Source organism: Perca fluviatilis, chromosome 16 (assembly GCF_010015445.1).
Source record: "Perca fluviatilis chromosome 16, GENO_Pfluv_1.0, whole genome shotgun sequence".
In the NCBI taxonomy this organism is placed as follows: domain Eukaryota; kingdom Metazoa; phylum Chordata; class Actinopteri; order Perciformes; family Percidae; genus Perca; species Perca fluviatilis.
This window is the reverse complement of record NC_053127.1, coordinates 24,066,482-24,086,034: the sequence shown is the minus strand read 5'-3', so window position 1 is coordinate 24,086,034 and position 19,553 is coordinate 24,066,482. Positions and strand designations below refer to the sequence as shown.

General features: G+C 40.1%; 2 protein-coding genes across 5 annotated transcripts in view; both read left to right on the top strand.

Annotated features, from left to right (window-relative positions):
• Positions 1-12,408, top strand: scn4bb (sodium channel, voltage-gated, type IV, beta b). 2 transcript variants are annotated; one of them, XM_039777363.1, is made up of 6 exons: positions 1-365; positions 639-942; positions 5,949-6,112; positions 6,201-6,420; positions 7,775-7,904; positions 8,110-12,408. In XM_039777363.1, exons 2-6 carry the CDS (start codon positions 858-860, stop codon positions 8,204-8,206), a joined length of 696 nt encoding a protein of 231 aa, XP_039633297.1. In that variant the 5' UTR covers positions 1-365; positions 639-857; the 3' UTR covers positions 8,207-12,408. The 2 variants fall into 2 exon arrangements, with proteins under 2 accessions (XP_039633297.1, XP_039633296.1); XM_039777362.1 differs by having other exon boundaries at positions 627-942.
• A 2,536-nt stretch (positions 12,409-14,944) lies between these two features.
• The window catches only part of LOC120543934 (Down syndrome cell adhesion molecule-like protein 1 homolog), a 55,797-nt gene continuing 51,188 nt past the window's right edge, over positions 14,945-19,553 (top strand). For 2 of the 3 annotated variants that reach the window (XM_039777360.1, XM_039777361.1), the window contains exon 1: positions 15,028-15,167. In XM_039777360.1, coding sequence (XP_039633294.1) covers positions 15,125-15,167 — 43 coding nt within the window. In that variant the 5' untranslated portion in view covers positions 15,028-15,124. Of the gene's footprint in view, positions 15,168-19,553 lie in introns of all 3 variants that reach the window. The other variant, XM_039777359.1, reaches the window with a different exon arrangement.

The following is a 19,553-nucleotide window of genomic DNA, read 5'->3' as shown; positions in this document are numbered from 1 at the left end:
TGCAGCCAACGGAGAGGACAGGGAAAAGTTGTGAGGTAGCCGGAGGGACGGGCAGGGAGAAGTGTCAGCGTCATTGGTGCTCTGCTGAGAAGGAATGAGAGCAGCGGCTTTTCCTCCTGTCCGTCAGTCTCTCTGCGTTTCTGTCTGTCTTTCTGATTGTCTCCCCCTCTCCTCTCTAATTGTCTCTCATCCTGGCTGGCGCTGCAACGTTGCCGGCTCTGCAGTGAAAGTGCTGGCTGGTGGATTCTCCTTGAGTGAACCCTGACTGTGCGCAGTGTTTGCCACTCCGTTACTGTCCTGTCCACACTGACTCAGCTGTGCAGGCAGCCTGCTGGCGTCTGAGTGAACACCGGCTGCACGAGCAGGTAGGCATGACAAAACTTGAAATGTGCATGTTATAATTTTTTCCTTTAGCTTTACCCCTTTTAACATTAGACATAGGCTCAGGAAACATGCAATCACACATGATATTTGTAAAATAAAAGAATAAACTTTTACTGTCTTTTCTTATATAGGGACTTAATGTCCTATTTTAAGATTTCAGTTGATTAACTTTTTTATTCTTCCCTTCTCTCTTTCTGTGTTTCTTCTCCCTTCCCCTCATTTGCCCTCTGTCTAACCTACAGTTTCTTCAACAGGAGTGCTGTGAGGGTTGGCGAGCAGGCTTCGTACCCCCGGGACTAGTGAAGGAGCACGAGTGGGTCGTGCCTCGTTTGGGGTCCAGACACCCAGACAGCACCTTCCAGATTTAATCCAGTAAACCCCAGAGGCCAAGTTGTACTAAAGGATATTATACGAGCTATCTGGAGCCTGCTGGATCCTGCAGCAGTATTTGTTTTGGAGCAGATCTGGCTGCCATGGAGGTCCAGTGGGTTGGGGTTGAATTCCCGAGGCTGGGCCCTCCACACACAGCCGTCGGCCTGATCTTCTCTATGTTGCTTGGTAATGTCTGGCTCTCACTTTACGTCACCTCTCTTTAGTTGCTCTGTGATTGTTATGCCACAGCTGATGTGCACTGTGCCTCCTAATCTCTCTTTTTTGGAAAACTTCACACTTGTTTTTTGTTTTTTTCTCACTCCTTAATAAATACCAAAAGCGTGTGCCAATATCAGTGTCTGTGTTTGTGTTATTATGCAGAGCAATGATGCTGTGGCTTTCCAATATCTAACATTGACCTTCATCAGCTTCTGAGCTACGTAGGTGTTGTCTGCAATTGTATTTAGGGCATGTGTTGATACAGTAGGTTTCACAGAAGGTTATTGACTTTGGTGACATGACTAGTTTGCTTGATTATTGCAGTAGTTGTTTTCTGGAGGTTGCGCTTTTCACCTCATGAGCAAAATGTGCTGCTGGTTCTGCCTAGAAACAGGACTATGAAGATAAAGTATTTGGACGAAAGTTGTTGCAATCAAACAGTTTGGCGTTATCTGTGATGCATATTGGTTTGGATTGGGATTGTCTGTCATCAAAAGCAAATGTCAGCAGAATAGCGGCCCTTGTGATAAGAAAGCTGTGTCAGACTGTAGGCACTCTAGAGGAGGCCCTGCCATTCACAGCATATTGTGCCGGACAAGAGGTGAATCTGCAGTAATAGTGCAGCAGTCAATCGGAGAAGTGGAGCAGTGTTTTCATTTCAATTTCATTTAAGTCATCAACCCCTGATATTAACAATGAGTACTTTTGCAGTGACCGTACAGTAACATCACAGTGGGTCTCCAGATCTGACAGTGTTGTCTCAAGTAAATTCACACGCAGATCTGAGACTGACAGTGGTGATAGTGTACCATGTGTGTTATGGTGTTTTGATATAGTGTCAGGTGTGAATATTGGATTTTGTTTTGCCTGAGATGCCAACCCGACATCTCCAATAACAAAAAAGCATCCCATTATAATCCAATTTCAGTCATAGTTGACATTTATATATCTTGTAGACTGGCATAGATGTTGCCATTCTGCATTTATCATGCATTAGCCATTATCTGACAACTAACTATTTTGAGTAAATAATATCTGTTAATATGATGGTCAATATATGCATGTGTAATACCATTTCTAACATTGTTCCTACATTCATTACTTGTAGTACATCTTGGAATTTTTTTTAACCTGCTGATGGGTGTGGAGCATCAGTGCAGCAAAAGTACAGCAAGCACGCATTAAAAGATGAGCCATCCATGAGAAAATGGTCTCTGACATTATGTGTAGGAACTGTAGGCTTAAAACATCCCCAGTCTAATAAAATCGATTATAATAATTCTCAATCCATTTAAAATATTCATCTCCCATTTACATACATAAACTGTCTTGACAGTGGAATTGTGTTGCCGAGTAAACATTTTAATGTTGTTTTCAGATCAAGAATGGGTATTTCTTGCTCACAGGTGTTGTCTTTATTTAGAATGAACAAAAAACATTTTGACCTCCTATAGCCAAAACCACACGGTAGACTTAACCAGCAGATGCAGGTGGCCTAGTAGCAGAGAGAAAGATGCTACAGCAGTTTCATCTAAGCATCATTTTTTGCTTTATCGTGGATAAACCATCATATTTCTTCTGTATGATGTGGTTAAGAAGGTACCTCATTGTACATTACATGTGTTAAGCAGCAGATACAGTGCTGTAGTAATTTTATGTTTCTGCATTTTGGTTTCCAATACCCTGTTCATGTTCATTTTGAATTGTGTTCCACTCTACGAGACACCTTGTGTTGTTTTTCGACATCCCAACCATTGAAACCAGTTTGTCTCTTTTCACACCTTTGACCTCTCATGAATAGCATGGATTCTTGTCCCTTCTTAAATTTAAAATACCAGTCTTAAAATCTAAAGAAATGCTATCTAGTGCCATTCATGTGTGGTCAACCATTGCATTTTATAATAGCTGGTGGTTTATTGTAGAGCTAGACTACAATAAAGCTTATTGTAGGTATATCTGTACTGGTGTAAATGTCAGCCGATAAGTAACAAGAAATTGCAGTACCGAAATACTAAAGTAGGTGAGAGGCAATTTAGAAACAGTGATCACCATTACATCGTTGATCCAGAGGGCATTGACAAGTTGATTTTTCAACTGCAAAACGTCCTGTTCAGTATGTATCTTGATCACAATAAAAAAAAAAATAATAATTATAAAAAGGGATCCGTATCAACATTTTCTGGTATATTATGTTTAAAAAACATGATTATCAGCCATCAAGCCCATAAATCGTTATCAGATTTTTTTAAGCTCCTAAATATTGAGTTTAGTATTGGCTACTAAAATCCAGTATTGGTCGGGCTATATTCTTTTGTTATTTGGATGTACAAGATATTTTAGAAATGATGTGGAGAGCATATGTGCATGCATTAAAAAAAACAAAAAAAACAGTTTCTCTAAAGATGACATATGTAGGCTAGGAACTGGAGCATCTGGAGCTGTTCTACTTCTATCTGAAGCACCTTGCAAAACAAAACTAGAAACCTCAATATGAAATAAAAAAATTAAAAAAGAGAGAGAGACAGTGGGCAGGAGGCTACTGGTTTAAGTAGTAGTAGTAAGGTTGGAGTAATATTTAAATGTTGTCAGAGACTAAACACAAGGAGATCAAGGTTCTTGAAAGAAGAACAGATGCTTTAACATGCTATTTTACTTGTTTTGTTCTTGGTCTCTTGTCAGCAGCTTGGTAGAAACAGGATACTCTTATGGAAAACACAGATTTTAAGAACACAAAGGGACACATGGAAAGAAGGAAAATTGAATACTACCAAAATATTGTAAAAGCTTAGATAAATAAAGCCAGAGTGACACAATGTGCACGAGGAAAGAGACGGGAGGGGTCATGCTGTTGCTCTCTCGTCACTGTTTCTTACTCTTTTTGCAAGCTCACTGTGCTGCATTGGACCAGCTGAGCAAAAAGATTGGAGAGAGTGAGTTTTGTGAGATAGCAAGGGTGAGATGAGAATTAATCAATAACATTCCCACATACTGTATGCCTCCTTTCGCTGTGCGAAGCCGTATCTGCTGTCCTTAGCAATGTTAGTCCTATTTGCTGCATTAGTGCTTGTCAGACATTGACCTTGACTGTGTTCTAAACAAAGTGTAACACGGTGTGCGCGAAACAGAGGGCAGAATCTTGGGAATGTTAGATGCAGTGCAGAAAATACAGCACCCTCTGAAACCATCCATCTTATTCAGGTGTCAGTGTTGTGTTTTCTCTCTGTAACCTCTGCATATGTGTACTAGCACTTTGCGGGCATGTAGTTTACACCTCACACACTAGATGGAAGCATTAAGCACAAGGAGGTTTAATGGTGTAAAAGAGGGAGAGAACAGAGCTACAATACAGTCTGTTCTTGACCTGCTGGAATGATATACTGTATATACTGATATACTGATCACAAAAGCTAAATGGTTAGGTGAAATACCTGCTAAGTCTATGATGAGTAAAATAGGAAAAGACAAACAATAATTAAGACAGTGAGATTCAAAGCCTCTGAACACCCACACAGGTGTTTTCAGTTATTCTGGCTGATTAGACTGCTCAGGTTGAAGGTGGGCCTGAGCTCTAATGGGAACTTAATAGGTCACAAATTCTTTCTACCAATGAAGGATGATAAAGCTGTCATTGCCCTGCCCTAACAGGTGCAACAACACTAACAAGAAGATTTCAATCACTCAGTCTAACCACACCAACACAGTCCTGAAAGCAAAATTACGAATCCCACTATGGCCACGCCAGACACCCGAAGCAGCTTGATTGGTTGGGGTTAGGCATTTCCCCTCGAGTGGTTAAGGTTAGGATAGCCGATTGGTCAGGGGATAGGACCTGTACAAATCAGGTTACGTTGCCTTGCGTAAGAATGGACGCCTGGTCAATAGTAGCTATTGAAGGGCGAGTCTTGGCGTGGCCATAGTGGGAAATAAAATATTCCATCTTGGAAGAGGTCTAATCAGCCACATTAACATTAACTGGTGTTCAGGGCCTGACTGGGACTGCCTGATGCTGTGTGACTGTTGTGTTACAGTTCTTACAAGAGGCTCAGCAGATTGCATCCTCTGTTATTTGCAGTAATGTCACAGCAAGGACGTAGTGGTGTCATGTTACTGAGGGTTTGACCAGTCAAGTGCCAATAATAGACATATTTCATATGTGTGTTCTTAAGATCATGAGGATTTAACTTGTTTTAAAATGTTCAATGGAAAAAATAATCTATGATGTATGCCCATTTAGTTGTAGCCAGTATGTTTACTTAGAATAATTTTAAAAAAATGGTCTAAAATATTTGCATAATCAGGTGACTTAATTAGATTAATCTCACATAAAAGATCTTTTAAATCTTGTATTCCAGTGTTTTGTTATTTATGAGGCATATTTACTGTCACTGTCCATGAACCTACTCTCGTCGATCATGTAACTGGGCGAGCAGACCAGCTTGTTTTGTGATGTGACCAAAAAACGAGTCCAAGGTGCACATATTAGAGCATTGTGAATGGCTTATGTAGAATATCTTGCGAAGAAAGAAAGAGAAAACTAATCAGTAGTCAGTCATTATTCTACCAGCACAAAAAATAAGGGTTGAGGTTACAGGATTTATGACAATCTATATCTATTTTTTGATAGAATGAACAGAAGTAATGCATTAAATGTCAGCAAGATTAATTATGTGGTTTGGTTATCTAGGGATCTACTGATTTTGAGGAATAGTTCAACATTTTGGGAATATGTTTGCTTACTTGCAGAGTTTGAGAAGATGTAGATTCAGAGAGAAGATTGGTGCAGATACCCTCATAGAGTGTGGTATCAATCTTCTCATCTAATTCTCAGCAAGAAAGCGAACAGGCGCATTTCACAAAATGTTGAACTATTGCTTTTAAGCAGACTTTGTGTGCACACAACATTGCTGCACTGTAAAGTTGATTTGTACCCTGTCCTGTCTTGCCTTATGTTTTCTATTCCTCTTCCTCCTCAGGCCTGTGGTCTGTTCAGGCCCTTGAAATGTCTGTAGGGAAGATTCCCTTCCTCCAAGCAGTGAATGGCAGCACGGTCATGTTGCCTTGTACATACGCCAGCTGTATCGGCATCGAGGACCTCTACTTCAACTGGCAATTCAATGACAATGGCACCATGCAGAAGGTAAGAACTCTTTTTTCGAGAGAAAGATCCATATCCAGGTAACTTCTTTGGTAGTTTTGGATGATTGACAGCTTGTTGGTCTTATCAGGTGTGTGATTCAGTGATAGCGTCAGAGACGGCGGTGCCACATGTGAATATATATCGAGAGCGGGTGGAGTTTGTGGGGAAGAATCATAACAACAACGTCTCCATCTTGCTGTGGAACATCACCTTCGAGGACGGAGGCCAGTACACTTGTTTTGGACGCAACCCCAAAGAAAAGGGCAGAAACCACAGTACCATCTTCACCCTCATTGTGGTGGACGAGTGTGAGTGGTCAAGATCTATGCTGTAATGTGTGCTCAAATTTGTGATGGATGGGTCTGGTTTATTTTCCTTTCATTATACATATAAATGGGGTCTTAAGGTGAAATGGTATTTTTATTAGTTCTTTTGATTTATATGCAGTTTAAACACCTGCCCAAATTATCTTAACCCTCTGAGGACAAAAGACGCACTGGCGAGTCCAAACGATGTTTGACAATACTCCTACTCAAAAAGCAATATTACAAAATTTCATTTTAGACATTTATTTACTATTTTCTTCATATATTATGCTATATTTATGAACCCAAGATTTTTGTAAACTCATTTCAAGCACCAAAACATTTGAGTGTAGGTTTTTCACAAGAGATTTGAGAAATATTTCCTCTTTAGGGCCAAATGATCTCTTTATACAATGCTCTGGAACAATTTTGGGTGTCACTATACATAAAGCTAAAGAGTTTGTTCTGGACATTTTGATATAAAACACATGGAGATCAGTTATATGCAAACACCCTTAAAAGTAGAAGAAGAGAAGATATCTAAAAATGCCCTTGGACCTCAGAGGGTTAAACCAGCCCATTATTCATCTACCTGCACACAACAAATTCTGCAACTTTCAGCAACAAATGAGCCAAATTATGTGGAAAACTGCCCAATCTGACAACACATCCCTATATATATATTACTAATTGAACTATGTGCCCTGACATACTGTATATTATTGGCCAATCACAAATGTTGGACAACTCATTGGGGCTTGCTTTATAGCCCCATAATGTGCATACTAAAGAGCAGGCAGCACAGGAACAAAAACACTGACACATCACCAACAGTATGATAATAACGTTCAAAACACACGATTCACTCAGTTGTTTCTGTGACATGAGAAATATAGTACGTAGTTCCGCTCACAGTTGAGTAGGCGGTCCTTAATGTGGCCCAGGACACATACGCGTACATACTGCTAAAAGAATGTGTGATCTCAATGGGTCCTGGGTGCATTCTGTGCTTAGAGCAGTCCACTTGTGATCGGATCACTCAGGACAGATTTTAAAACCAGGTGAAAATGGGGCCTAAAAGATCAAAAGAGATGAACTCCCCATCATTCTGTATATATTTTAAATTTATGTTTTGGTGTGTCAGGAAAAGGAGATGGCTGCAGCCGCGGCCACACTACAGCTCAAATCTCTTGTGGAGACGCCAACTTCTTGTATTAGAAAGCTTTTTAACAGCATAAAAGTTGTAAAAAAAAAAAAAACATTTTCTGGAACCTCTCCTTAAACTGATGATATGTAGATTGTATTTACATTATCATTCCTTTGGTGTTTGTTTTTTTTATGACTGTAATGTCTGCAGTGAGGGTGGTGGACAACACGCTGACCATCCTGATCGCCTCAGCTGTGGGCGGAGGCATCGCAGCATTAATGGGCTTCATGTTGCTCAAGAACTTCACTCTCTATGTTCTTGCCAGGCTTGAAGAGAAAAAGTGAGTTTTCGAAACCACCTGGATATTTACCAGCAATGCAACCATTTCATACTGTTTCATCAAGAGTACATTGTTGGTGCTTGTCAGCAGACTGTACATGCTGGAATATATTTCAAATGGAGCAAGCTTGAGATGTTTCTTAAAGCTGCCGTACCTTTTGCAGTTCTAACTTTGTCTTCTTCTTTTTCCTCCATCACCACTGCAGTAAGGAGTGCCTTGTAACTTCATCAGGGATCGACAACACAGAAAATGGCCTCTCAGGATCTAAAGCGGATTCAAAACCAACACCAAAAAAGAAATGAGAAAGTGCACGTATATAAAACAATATGAGTACTCATATTTATGTACCTTCTTTGCATATATTTGTATATGCACGTGTTTGCACACACACACACAAGCAAATTCATTATGTTCAAGTTGGGATCCTAAAAACGGCCTGGCTGTGACCTTCAAAAGGGAATATATACATGTGCACGGAATACTAATGTGCAGATGATATTCAACTAAGGAATATGCAAATCAGTGCACACATAATTATTTAAAATGTGCTTATAGTTTAATAATTTACATCTAAAGGATAATTGCACCTACCAGAGACACTTTCACTTGATTTATTTAGTCTTAATCTTATAATATTTACATCCTACCTCCCATCTGCTATCCCATACATCTTCCTCCTTTGCCCACATTGGTAACACAAAAAAAAGCATTAAAAGGTGTTATCTTTTTTTGGGGGGTGTGGCCAGTAACTGGGTCTGAAATCAGTTAAACATTTGTCATGTAAAGCTAGTGTGTGCTTTTGCTTAATGAAATGTGTCCTGATGCCACACAGAGCAGGAATATCAAGTCCAAAAAAAAAAAAAGTCCAGGTTTCTATGGACAACATTGTTCTCAAATTGTCTCTGGTTAGACTGTGGGATTGACAATGCATTATAGATAGTGGAAGTAAGCACCCTGCTCTGTCAACAGCAGTGAAGGAAACGTAACATTAAAGGTAGTTTTACAACAGGAAGGAAGAAAACATGACGCAGTCTGGAACCCTTTCAACTGATCGATTCCTCACGGTTTCAGCAGGCTCTGTATAATATAAAGGTGCAATTTGGATAAGATTTGTTGATTTATTGGTGGATATTTTGTCAATGTAATGATTCACACTAGTAGTCATCATCTGATACATCTGCACCAAGCAAGTAAACAAACTGAATGTTAAGAAGAAAGACCCCATTTAAAATGATATGTGGCCATGTGTGTTTACAGGTATTATGCAGTGAGTGGAAGCTAAGTGGAAGCATGCTTGTGAAGGAGCAGTAAGCTAAGTGTCTCTGGTAGATGGTTTCTTTTTGAACTCATTACATTAAAACCAAAATTATGTGCACATTTTATTAAATTATGGGGATGTGTGTGTGTGTGTGTGTGTGTGTGTGTGTGTGTGTGTGTGTGTGTGTGTGTGTGTGTGTGTGTGTGTGTGTGTGTGTGTGTGTGTGGGTGTCACAAAAAACAGTTTATCAATTTGCACTGTCATGCTCTGTTTAAAGTGCTGGGTAGCCATGATATATCAGTAATTATTTGTGGCCACAGCCAGAATACATAAAAAAAAAAAAAAGTAAACTTTGACTGTTTTTCATCCGAAGTCAAAACAAAAACTTTTTGGTTTACGTGCTTGAGACAGGAAATAATGTAATGTAGTTAGAGGTGGGCTGAATCCTAACACCAAATTCACAGTATATCTTCGATAATCTGGTCTAACTACATCAAAATCAAATGTTCTATCTCACTTATCTACTGATCAATTTGTGGCTGCTTTCCACAAAACTCCTTCTGATGTATTCAAACAACTGTAGTAAAAGAATGGGTGCTTTAATTAGTGCTAACTCAAATGGTACTGACAGAATATTGTAGGATTCAGCCCAGCTCTTCATCTTGTACCTTCTCTTTGCTTGATATAAAACACAGGTGCCTGTTAGTGCTTATGCTCCTCTGCCACCGAGGACAACTACATATTGCAAAACAGTTTATAAAGCTCAGCAACCGTAATAATACAACAAGCTTCTAAACTGACTTGATAGACAATCCCCTTAAACACCCCCCGCCCCCCCACCCCCACCCACTCCCTAGAAAATGAATGAATGACCCTCTGATGTTGCTGCTTTTAAAACAATAACCAATGCATTTTAAGCATGTGCAACATGGGCCAGATTTTAGACACAATGCTTGAAAACAGAAATACATACTTTTTGGAGAAAAAAAACATGTTCCAATATACTAACATTGGTAGTCAGCTCTGAGGTTAGCTGTAAATCCCATTTTATGCCATGCTAATTTCATTGTGCTAACCCTTGCTTAGACTAAGCACTATTTGGTGATGTGGCCCTGGATACTGTATGCCTGGATCAGACTCAACATATTTGCTTAGTATGTGACTCTTTGTGGAAATGGCTTGTTTTTCCTAAACACTGACAAACATCAATTCAGTCAGTGTTTTACTATTTGCAATAAATCATCTTTACCAGCTGCACTGCAGTGAAAAAGAAAAACCTGGTTGTCCTACCCATGCATACAGTAAATGACCCATAAATGCATACTCTAAATGATCATGGGATCAAGTTTCAGACATGCTGAGTATGGGGGCTGTAGTTCAAGTATCTTTTCAAGCAGGAGATAAAGTGAGGCTGTCAGTGTAGCCCACTGACTGCCAAACAGGGATGATTCCTATTGAGCATCATATCCGGACATGAATGTATCTGCATCACACTCAAAACAACTGCATTTACAATTTACTTCTGTTGCACATTCAAGACAATGAATGTCTGGCTTTAAAAAGAAATACCTCTGGAGAGTGGGACAGATGTGGGTAAGCACTGAGTCAGGTCGGATATAAACGTACCTCCCCAGTCGCAGCAGGTGTTAGCTGAGCGTACTGTACAGTGAAGTGTGAGTTTCTGGTGGTTTCTGAAGCTCACTGTAATAATAATGTGCCTCCACATTAAAGTGACTCCAGTCTTTAGTCACTGGCTTGAAGCAATATTATGAAGGGGATGTGTTGTTGTTAAAAAACATATTTTTGTGTATGCACAATGCAAATCAGTGTCGGTTTTTCACATTGATCATCCAAGTGAGAAGAGAAACCAAACAGCACACATGAGAAAATATTCAGGGTGCTAAATTTCTTTGAGGTTCCATGAAATTATGTAAGTTACTCAATGTGATGTATGTCCTATTGGAACAGCATTAGATGGAGAGGGATCAATCTTAAAGCAATAGTTTTGACATTTTCGGAAAGTATGCCTTGTGGCTTCTTGCCGAGAGTTTGACAGATACTTTCGTGTCTGTCTGGTCAATATAAAGCTACATCGACCAGCTGCTTAGCTTAGCATAGCATAATGACTGGAAATGGGGAAGCAGCTCACCTGGCTCTTTCCAAAGGAAACAAAATCTGCCTAGCAACACCTCTATAGCTCACTAATTAAAGTATCTCGTTTGTTTAATCTGAAGTATAAAAATGACTAATTGTAGTTTAACGGAAGGGATGGACAGTTTTCTGGCTTCCTGTGTTCTCATGGTTGCCTGGCAACTGCACAATGTCTTTTTGCTAAGCTAATCTAACCATCATGCTAACCAAAACGTCAAACTATTCCTTTAAGTATATAAACCAATGGGTTATTGGTTATGAAAAAAGATATTTGATAAGACTGACAGAAAGGCAAAAAGCTGCTTGCTGACAAAGCTGTGGTGACTTCATCATCCCCTTTCGTGGGATCTTAGCGAAAGATATTGCAGGTACACAAGATGCAAGAAATATTATGGGTATATTCATATGTGTGTTTACCATATTCTATTTTGACTTAAAAGAGAAGATCCCCCCTGGTGCAGGACTATGAATTGTCAAGAAATCAGGTCTTAACATTTGGGCTGTTGCTGTGACTTTGGAAACATGAAGGCAGCGTTTTGCAGGATCGACCATCAAACAATAGAATAGCAATAATTTGATTTAACTGTTGAAGAGTGGGTTTTCTCTGAGTGTCTAATCTCTGTCAGCTGTTGTCTAATTAGACTTGGTTTTTGATATGAAAAGGGATTGCCTTCTCAATGAATCAATTAATTGAGAAAACATATCTTTTGGGTAATGTTGAGATTGCGTCAGTGAGGGCCTTATGATGACAAGCAACTCTATGCAAATCATAACAGAAGTGACCATTTCTGTGAGCAATACAAGAGTAGAAGATCAGGGAGTTGTGGTGATGGGATGCAGGGTGAATGGGGAACACCCAGAGAGAAGCTTGGAGTGGACTGGAGCCCCTGTACTTGATCAGATCCTGCAGAGCATATAGACTCACCAAGTCACGCTCCACCGCTACTCTCTGCACACACATATAGCCTACTGTACAGCTTTAATGCTCTGGCTCGCCCTCAAATGATGTCTCCATTTTCAACCTCTCATCCGTGCATATCAGCTCTTAATGTCTTTATTATAGAAACAAGAAATCTAATAAAGTTTTGAATAAAATCCATCCTGTCATGCTGTTTATGTATGGATTACAACACTAGATCTTTGACGGCACTGCCTCCTGTTGGGCCGAGGAAGAACAATGAAAACAGACGACTACGCAGGTGAACCTGCACAACAGAGCAAATGTCCCTACAATATATTCCTAAGGGACACTCTTTTTGTCAAGTTTGAGAAAATGCCCGCTTATGATGTCACCAGGATCATCTGATTTTGGGCTTAGAGGCAACAAACATTTAATGGAAAGCCTGCATTACAATCTTCATAGAGCTTAATAGACATGGGATTTGCATTCAGGAAATGTGTATTACATTATCAAATTGCAATATGGGACGTGTAGGATCTAGTGATTTTGAACCATGATCCGCACAAGGGACTAGAAGTCAGAATATCTCTGCCGATGCTGTCAATTTTTCCCAATCTTTTTTTTATTGTGCAAAACTTAATCATAGGAATACCTCTTTAATCTCTCCAAAAACACATAGTGGAAAGGTAGGGAGATTAACCCATAATCTTATCAATAAATTAACAGCACCCGGGCTCAGCCTTTTCAGGCACATTACTATTTTAAGTGATCTTACCTTCATTTTATTTCCATAGGCCACAACACTGACTACACCCCTCTGAAATGTGAAGGGTTGGAGTGAGGGATTGTTCAGATGTCATAATATCATTGGTTGGAATTGTTATGTTTCAGTAAAGGGATTTTGCACAAATAAATATGCAAAAATAAAATGTACATTTGGGGGATTAGTTTCAACCAGCAAGGATGTTGCATCTATCAATGATGTACCAGAATGCCTGTTATGTTCACTGCAGATGCCCCTTCCTATTCCTATTAAAATGGCATAAAAAAAGGAAATATTCACATCAGAATTCAAGCCTATTGTATTTTTTTATTATTAGTGCAGTTAGCCTTCACATACGACATCTTCAAGTGCTATTTTTAAGGTTCAAAGTTCAAGGTTTGATACTTATTTTCAAAAATATATATTATTTTGAGAAGTAAGGGGGAAAAAAGAAAAATTACTAATACAAAGTGCCACAAACAATAATTTACATCTAAATCTATCTACAAGGTCGCATAACATAAAATGATCACTTGCATGTGTGAGTCTAACCAGCAGATGTCAGCAGTGACTGTGGAGTCAGAGGCTCAAACTTCTGGTCAGATCAGACCGCAGCACTGAGAGGAGAGGAGAGGAGGTGATGCTGACCTTTTCTTGAAGTTGTTTAAGTTTAAAGACCAAGTTTTCAATGTGACACCTCTGACCCATGGGCGTCAAATACACGTCTGGATGTCTACTTCATTGATTTCTGTGAGGCTAGGGATGTTTATGTGTTCTTAAATGTCGGGAGAAAACTTTTACACCCATGAGAGCCTGAGCTTTATTTGACTTGTGGACAGAGAAATGATGCACATAAAAGGAATTTGAAATAGTTTCACTGCATAACTTGAAGTTAATGAACTAAATGTAAACTAATAAAATACACATTGTTAATTTGATCATTTCTGTTAATTCTGAAATGAAAGTCTCCCTCTAATCAAATCTAATTCAGTCCACATATTTAGGATCAGTTGTGTGGAGTGTCCATATGTCTGAGGATGTGTACTAAAATGTAAAACATACATAATGTCCAGTACCTAGATTTTATTAAAGACAAAGCAGTGGCAGAAACATGTTTTCTCTGTCAGTTTGTCAATCAGTCAACTTTTCTCCCAAAATTACACTGAATAAAATTAAACACCTTTTCACAATTAAATAATTTTATCATTTTTGTTTTACTGGTCTTTGGAGGTTGTGCTGTTGTTGCAGCAGAGGGTCACTTCTCAGATGCGCCACTGGCATTCACAGGGACTTTAAATATTCTATGAACTGGGAGTGTCCTGCAATTTACCGTCCTATAATGCAGGGGAGCTTTTCACATCAGGCCAACAGAGAGCAGGGGAGGGGGGAATTGCAATGTAGAAAGTTGATCACTATGCTTTAAAGATTCACTGAAACCTTTGAAAATTGGTTTTAATTTACCTGCTGTGGTATTCACCTGCTGTGTGGAAGTGTCATACCCACACCCCGCTACTCTCTTTCTCTCTCCTCCTCTCTATCTGCAGTGCATATCTGTGCGCAAATGTCTACGCACGTTTCATGGCTCCGAGAAAGACAAAGAAAAACAGTCATTAGTCTGTGGTGTAGCTCCACGTCTCTGTGATTAAGGCCCAAACTCAGAGGAAAATACATCAATACATTTTTAGTCTTCGCAGCAGCCTGAGTGTTTTTTTTTTTCATCCATATTGCGCAAAGAAACGCGGTCATCAGGGGCGCACAGGTGGGTGCGCTCTCCAAGGTGCCAACAGATCTGTCTGCGCATCTCCACCGCTCACATAAACTGGCAATTTGGACACAACTGGACCAAAATCCACTGTTCAGCTCACATCAACCCTCGGCTTTGCTGTGACCCATCGTTCCGTGGTGTTTGATTAGTGTAGGGAGGATGGATTTGTATGCACAGTAGTCTTGGGAGGAGAGGAGGGGACATGGGCGGGGCTGAGGCGCTTCTCATTTCCCCTGCATGCTTAGCGGGGCAGCAGGGCTGGAGAGACCTCCGGGGAGCACAGTCGCCAGTCCAGCACGGAGACCCGCCTGGCCAAAAAACCGCGCCTCACACTTGCCAGGATTGCCAAATATTCCTGAAAAATATACCTGCTATTTATGGCATGTGGCTTGTAACTTTACTCCTGCTGTACTCTCTCCAAGAAGGTAAGTCAAAATGAAATGCTTGAAATATTTCAATTCCTGTGCACTGGGTGCTGGAGTGTGTTTAAGTTGAATGAAAAGTGATAATGCATCGAAACCTTAATTGATTTATGGCGGTGAATGCAATGTGTGGCTCGTGCTTTGATGTATCATCGGATGCCTTGTGATGAGGAATTGATTAAAATGATTCTTTCAATTAAAATGTATAAACCTGCTGGAGCTGAACTGTTGGAAATATTGTGAAAGTAAAGGTGTAAAGTGTTTATTTTACCTAAAGTGTTTTGTGGTTTTATGCAGCGGCCTCAGACGGTGCTGATAGCACGGATTGTTTTCGCATTACCAACTCCAGTTATGAATATGTAAAATGGCTGAATAGGGAGAATGAGGTGCAAATACAGGGAGGGTGAGAGAGAAATGAAAACATGTATCGGGCTGCGATTATAGCAATTGATTAGCAATTGTAGAACAAATTCATTCAAAATGTAACAGTCCTGTAAAGTTGTAATGGGAATTATAGTGATTTTTGATATCTTGATGCTCTCATTGTGTAGCCTTTGCTAATTACAGCTGTTTTCATGGACTATTTGGCACAAGCTCTCGATTGCACAGAGATGCTCTCAATTTTTTAAGATGATAATTTTAGGGTTTTTAATTCTTTTTCTGTGTGATGACAAATTGTTACCATTTCAAATTGGATGGCAAATCAAAGGGCCCCTTTTTTTACCACAACGGCCTTATTAGTTTAATAGATCTCCTCCCTCATAAAGGCCATAATTGGTGCATTCAGATTTGCCCTGCTTATTTAATTCATTTGGTCTCCTCATGTTTTTCCTTTTGTTTAATTTTGTTTATATAAAAGGTGGTTTATTTGTTTAAATGGATTCTTTCTTGTTCAGTATATGCAGCAAATCCCTGACCATACTGCAAAGTTGATCTTCTGCTATTACAGTGCATTATAATAATCCTGAACAAATCTGCGTCGAAAATAACAGACATTTAACACTATCTCCACATGAGAGCATTTTCTAGGCCTTTTGTGTAGCCTGCCTGTTTGGAGAAATGTTTACATATTGTTTTGGCCTGAGAGAGTGTGCATTTATTTAGCAAAAAGTCTGGGGTATGTAGGATTGTGGTGGATTGGCTGAAAAGAGGGATATGGCTGTTCTCGATGCAAACGAGGTGATTCAAATAGGACATTAGCTCCATTTGCCATTTTAACTTCTGCCATTTTCTCACATTGGATTATTGTTTTCAAACTCTGTTTTGCAGTTAGTTAAATATGTGCTGCCTGTGTTTGTTGTCCATGTTGTGTTTTCCTCAGCTCTCATAAATTCAAAATGTTTGCTAATGATTTAAAGCAATTATTCATCTTAAAAGATGTGATTTCAGAGCTTCTCTGGGGTTTGCGGAATCATATTAATATGCGCAAATTTATTTCACCTAATCAGAAACTCCAGGGGCGTGGGTGCAGATTATAGACTTGCCCGGTCATGTTCCTCACTAATAGCGCACCTGGACCCCGCAGACGTGTTCGCGCGTGTGCCAGCGCGTGCGTCACGGCTCGTGTTTCTCTGTCTCTCTCTCTGTGTGTGTGTGTGTGTGTGTGTGTGTGTGTGTGTGTGTGTGTGTGTGTGTGTGTGTGTGTGTGTGTGTTGGCGGGTGCGCGGAGGAGGGGAAGTGACGGGGACACCCCTCTTGGTTTTGTTGATAAATATTGGACACTATTTTGGATGTTATTTCTGCAGAAACTAAACTGGACGTTCACTCATATATTAAATAAGGCCTACATGATTCGTTAAATATATTTTGAATATAAAACATTTGCTAAATATGTCAGAAATATTCAGGTTTAGGGGGCAATCAGGATGTAGGCTAATGAACGGATCTTTGAAAAGATGTGAAGGGTAACATTTAACCAATTAGAGCACAATGCCTATGGTTTTTCTTTAGTAATTTCGAATATTATACCTGATTAAAGGATTTATTGTGATTTTTAATAGGACGTTTCAAAACAAAAACTGTGTTTTCTGCTACCTATCATTTTAATTGAAATTCACAGACTGTATTTGCTGCGGATTAATTAGCAGTGAATAAAATCCACTTTAACATACGGGCCTGCTGTAGGCCTAACTTTGAATGTAATATATAATTTATTAAAGAAAAAAAAAAGATTTGTGTAAAATTCAAACAATATGACTTAAATTTGAATTTGACGTGTGTATAGCAATAAGGTGATCCCTCACCCTGGCACACTCTTGTCCTCTCACTGATCGCCCGCTACAAATAGAAATATGCAAAATCCCCCCCTCCTTCCCTCCCCAGTCCAATTCCCTGCGCTGCCTTTGCAAGGCTGCACAATTAAAGCTGCAATCTGAGCTATAGGCACTACTCAGTGACAGAGTGTGGTCCACAGGGGTGCCAATCATTACTCAGGCAGGGCGCAGGCTTACATTTACCATTTTACCAGCTCAAACCTGGAATTATTTAATTTTAGAAAAACAACTTAAAGAGGGTTAAATGAGAAATACTAAGCTGTGTGATTTTGCTCCTAATTTTGTCCTTTCATGGGTTATGCAGTACTTGATTCTGAGTCTTTTAATTTCAAATGAGGGAACTGTGCTCCAACAAAAATATGAAATATCTTTGAACAGACTGCCATTTAAAAAAAATAAAAAATCAAGTTCTGATGACTAATCAAACAACTTGACTCAAATCCCCTACACTTTTCACTCTGAAAAACAACAGTTAAATATATAATGTAACAACACAAATGTCAGTTAATCGTCAGAAATTAACAAATCACAAAATAAATAAAAATTTGCACACAAATTTTTATTAATGTTGTTGCTTTATGGTGGGCAAGGTGACAGCAGAGAAGCGGAGCTCATTGGACTTCCCAGCTCACCAATAGGATGTCACAGCTCTGTCGCTGGCATTCCTGCTCTCCCATTCGTCCAACGAGATTATGAATAAGAACTAATCATTTAAACAACACTAACAACAACAAAAAGATGCAAATGAACACCGTCGACAGTGAGACATTCTTTTCCCAGCAAGAACTGCTAAATTGAGCCAGACCTTCTCCAAATTTTATTGGATGCTGGGGCTGCACATTTTCAGAAGGAGGGTGCGTTCAGCAAATGTCAAATCTCTGAAGCAAGTAGTTGTTTTTGTTGGATCTCTCTCTCTATCTCCATCTCTCCCTCCCTTCACTGCTTCCTCTGGCAGTAACTCCCCTCCCTCTCTCTCCCTCATCACTAGGCAGAATTAAAGGTTGGGGGAGGGGCAGTTTATGCAGACTGTGCTGGGACTTGTGATCCACAGATTTGATATTCACATTAAGAGAGAAACTGGCTGCTTTGATGTAAGGGGGAGCAGGTCCCAGGGGACTGCTGAAGTAGCACACTTTTTTTTTTTTTACTGACACAGCACAGGCCGGGGGTGGTGGTGGTGGTGGTGGTGGTGGGGGGGGGGGGGTGTTAGGGGTGGGGCGGGGAGCAGATTGTTGGGGACAGGGTGTAAAGAAAGACAGTAGGTGGGGAGCGGCGATGCCCCTTCGTTGATTAGATGTAACCCCAACAACCTTCCCCCCTACTTCTCCACCCACCAACCACCTACTTATGCCAGACCCCTGAGGATTATCCATAAGCTTACACCTATCTTCTTCCCCCTGCATACCACCAATATTCAATTCACACCCCTTCTTACAGTGCGTCTCCTCCCACTTCCTCCTCTGCTGCTGTTTCCCCGCACGTTTCAATCCTCTTATCAAAAACACAACTTTCTGTCCCAAAATCACCTGAAGGGATGAATGACAGAGAGGCGGCAGGAGTTACAGTCTGGGTCGAAATGAAGCAGTTTCCAAAATAGCAAACACTGGAAGAGAGGAGAGAGAGAAGTTTTTGACAGTTCACATGACTGATGTGCATGTCTTGTCTCTCTTAAGTTGAATCCTTTTGACCTTTACCATGTTTCCTATCACCAATAAGGAGGAAATGGTGTGAAAATTATTTGACCATGATAAAGAATTGCAAAGACGGAGATGGGTGAGAGAAGAAAAAGAACATGTGGAGGTATTATGCCTCTGGTTGGGCACAGGGAGCTCTGGGTGTGAGTGTGTGAAAATGTGAGACATTGGGGGTTCTGGGGTTTGTTTACCTCCTTATCACAATACAGTTGTGAGCATTGTGTGTGCGTGTGTGTGTGTGTGTGTGTGTGTGTGTGTGTGTGTGTGTGTGTGTGTGTGACGCGCGCATGCATGTGTGTGCGCGTACACTCCTGTGCACACCCACATCCTGGAGAGGCGTAGATCAGCTGCATTATGCATGATGAAACCTTGCATAGGTTATGACTTCTGCCTCTCTGACATACATATTCATGCATGGCTCT

What these genes read in the sequence shown, in the direction of transcription:
- scn4bb (XM_039777363.1), top strand. Translation starts at nt 858, where the DNA reads ATGGAGGTCCAGTGGGTTGGGGTTGAATTCCCGAGGCTGGGCCCTCCA. An exon ending in GATCTTCTCTATGTTGCTTG is followed by an intron (nt 943 to 5,948) that starts GTAATGTCTGGC and finishes CTTCCTCCTCAG; the next exon opens with GCCTGTGGTCTGTTCAGGCC. An exon ending in GCCAGGCTTGAAGAGAAAAA is followed by an intron (nt 7,905 to 8,109) that starts GTGAGTTTTCGA and finishes TCACCACTGCAG; the next exon opens with TAAGGAGTGCCTTGTAACTT.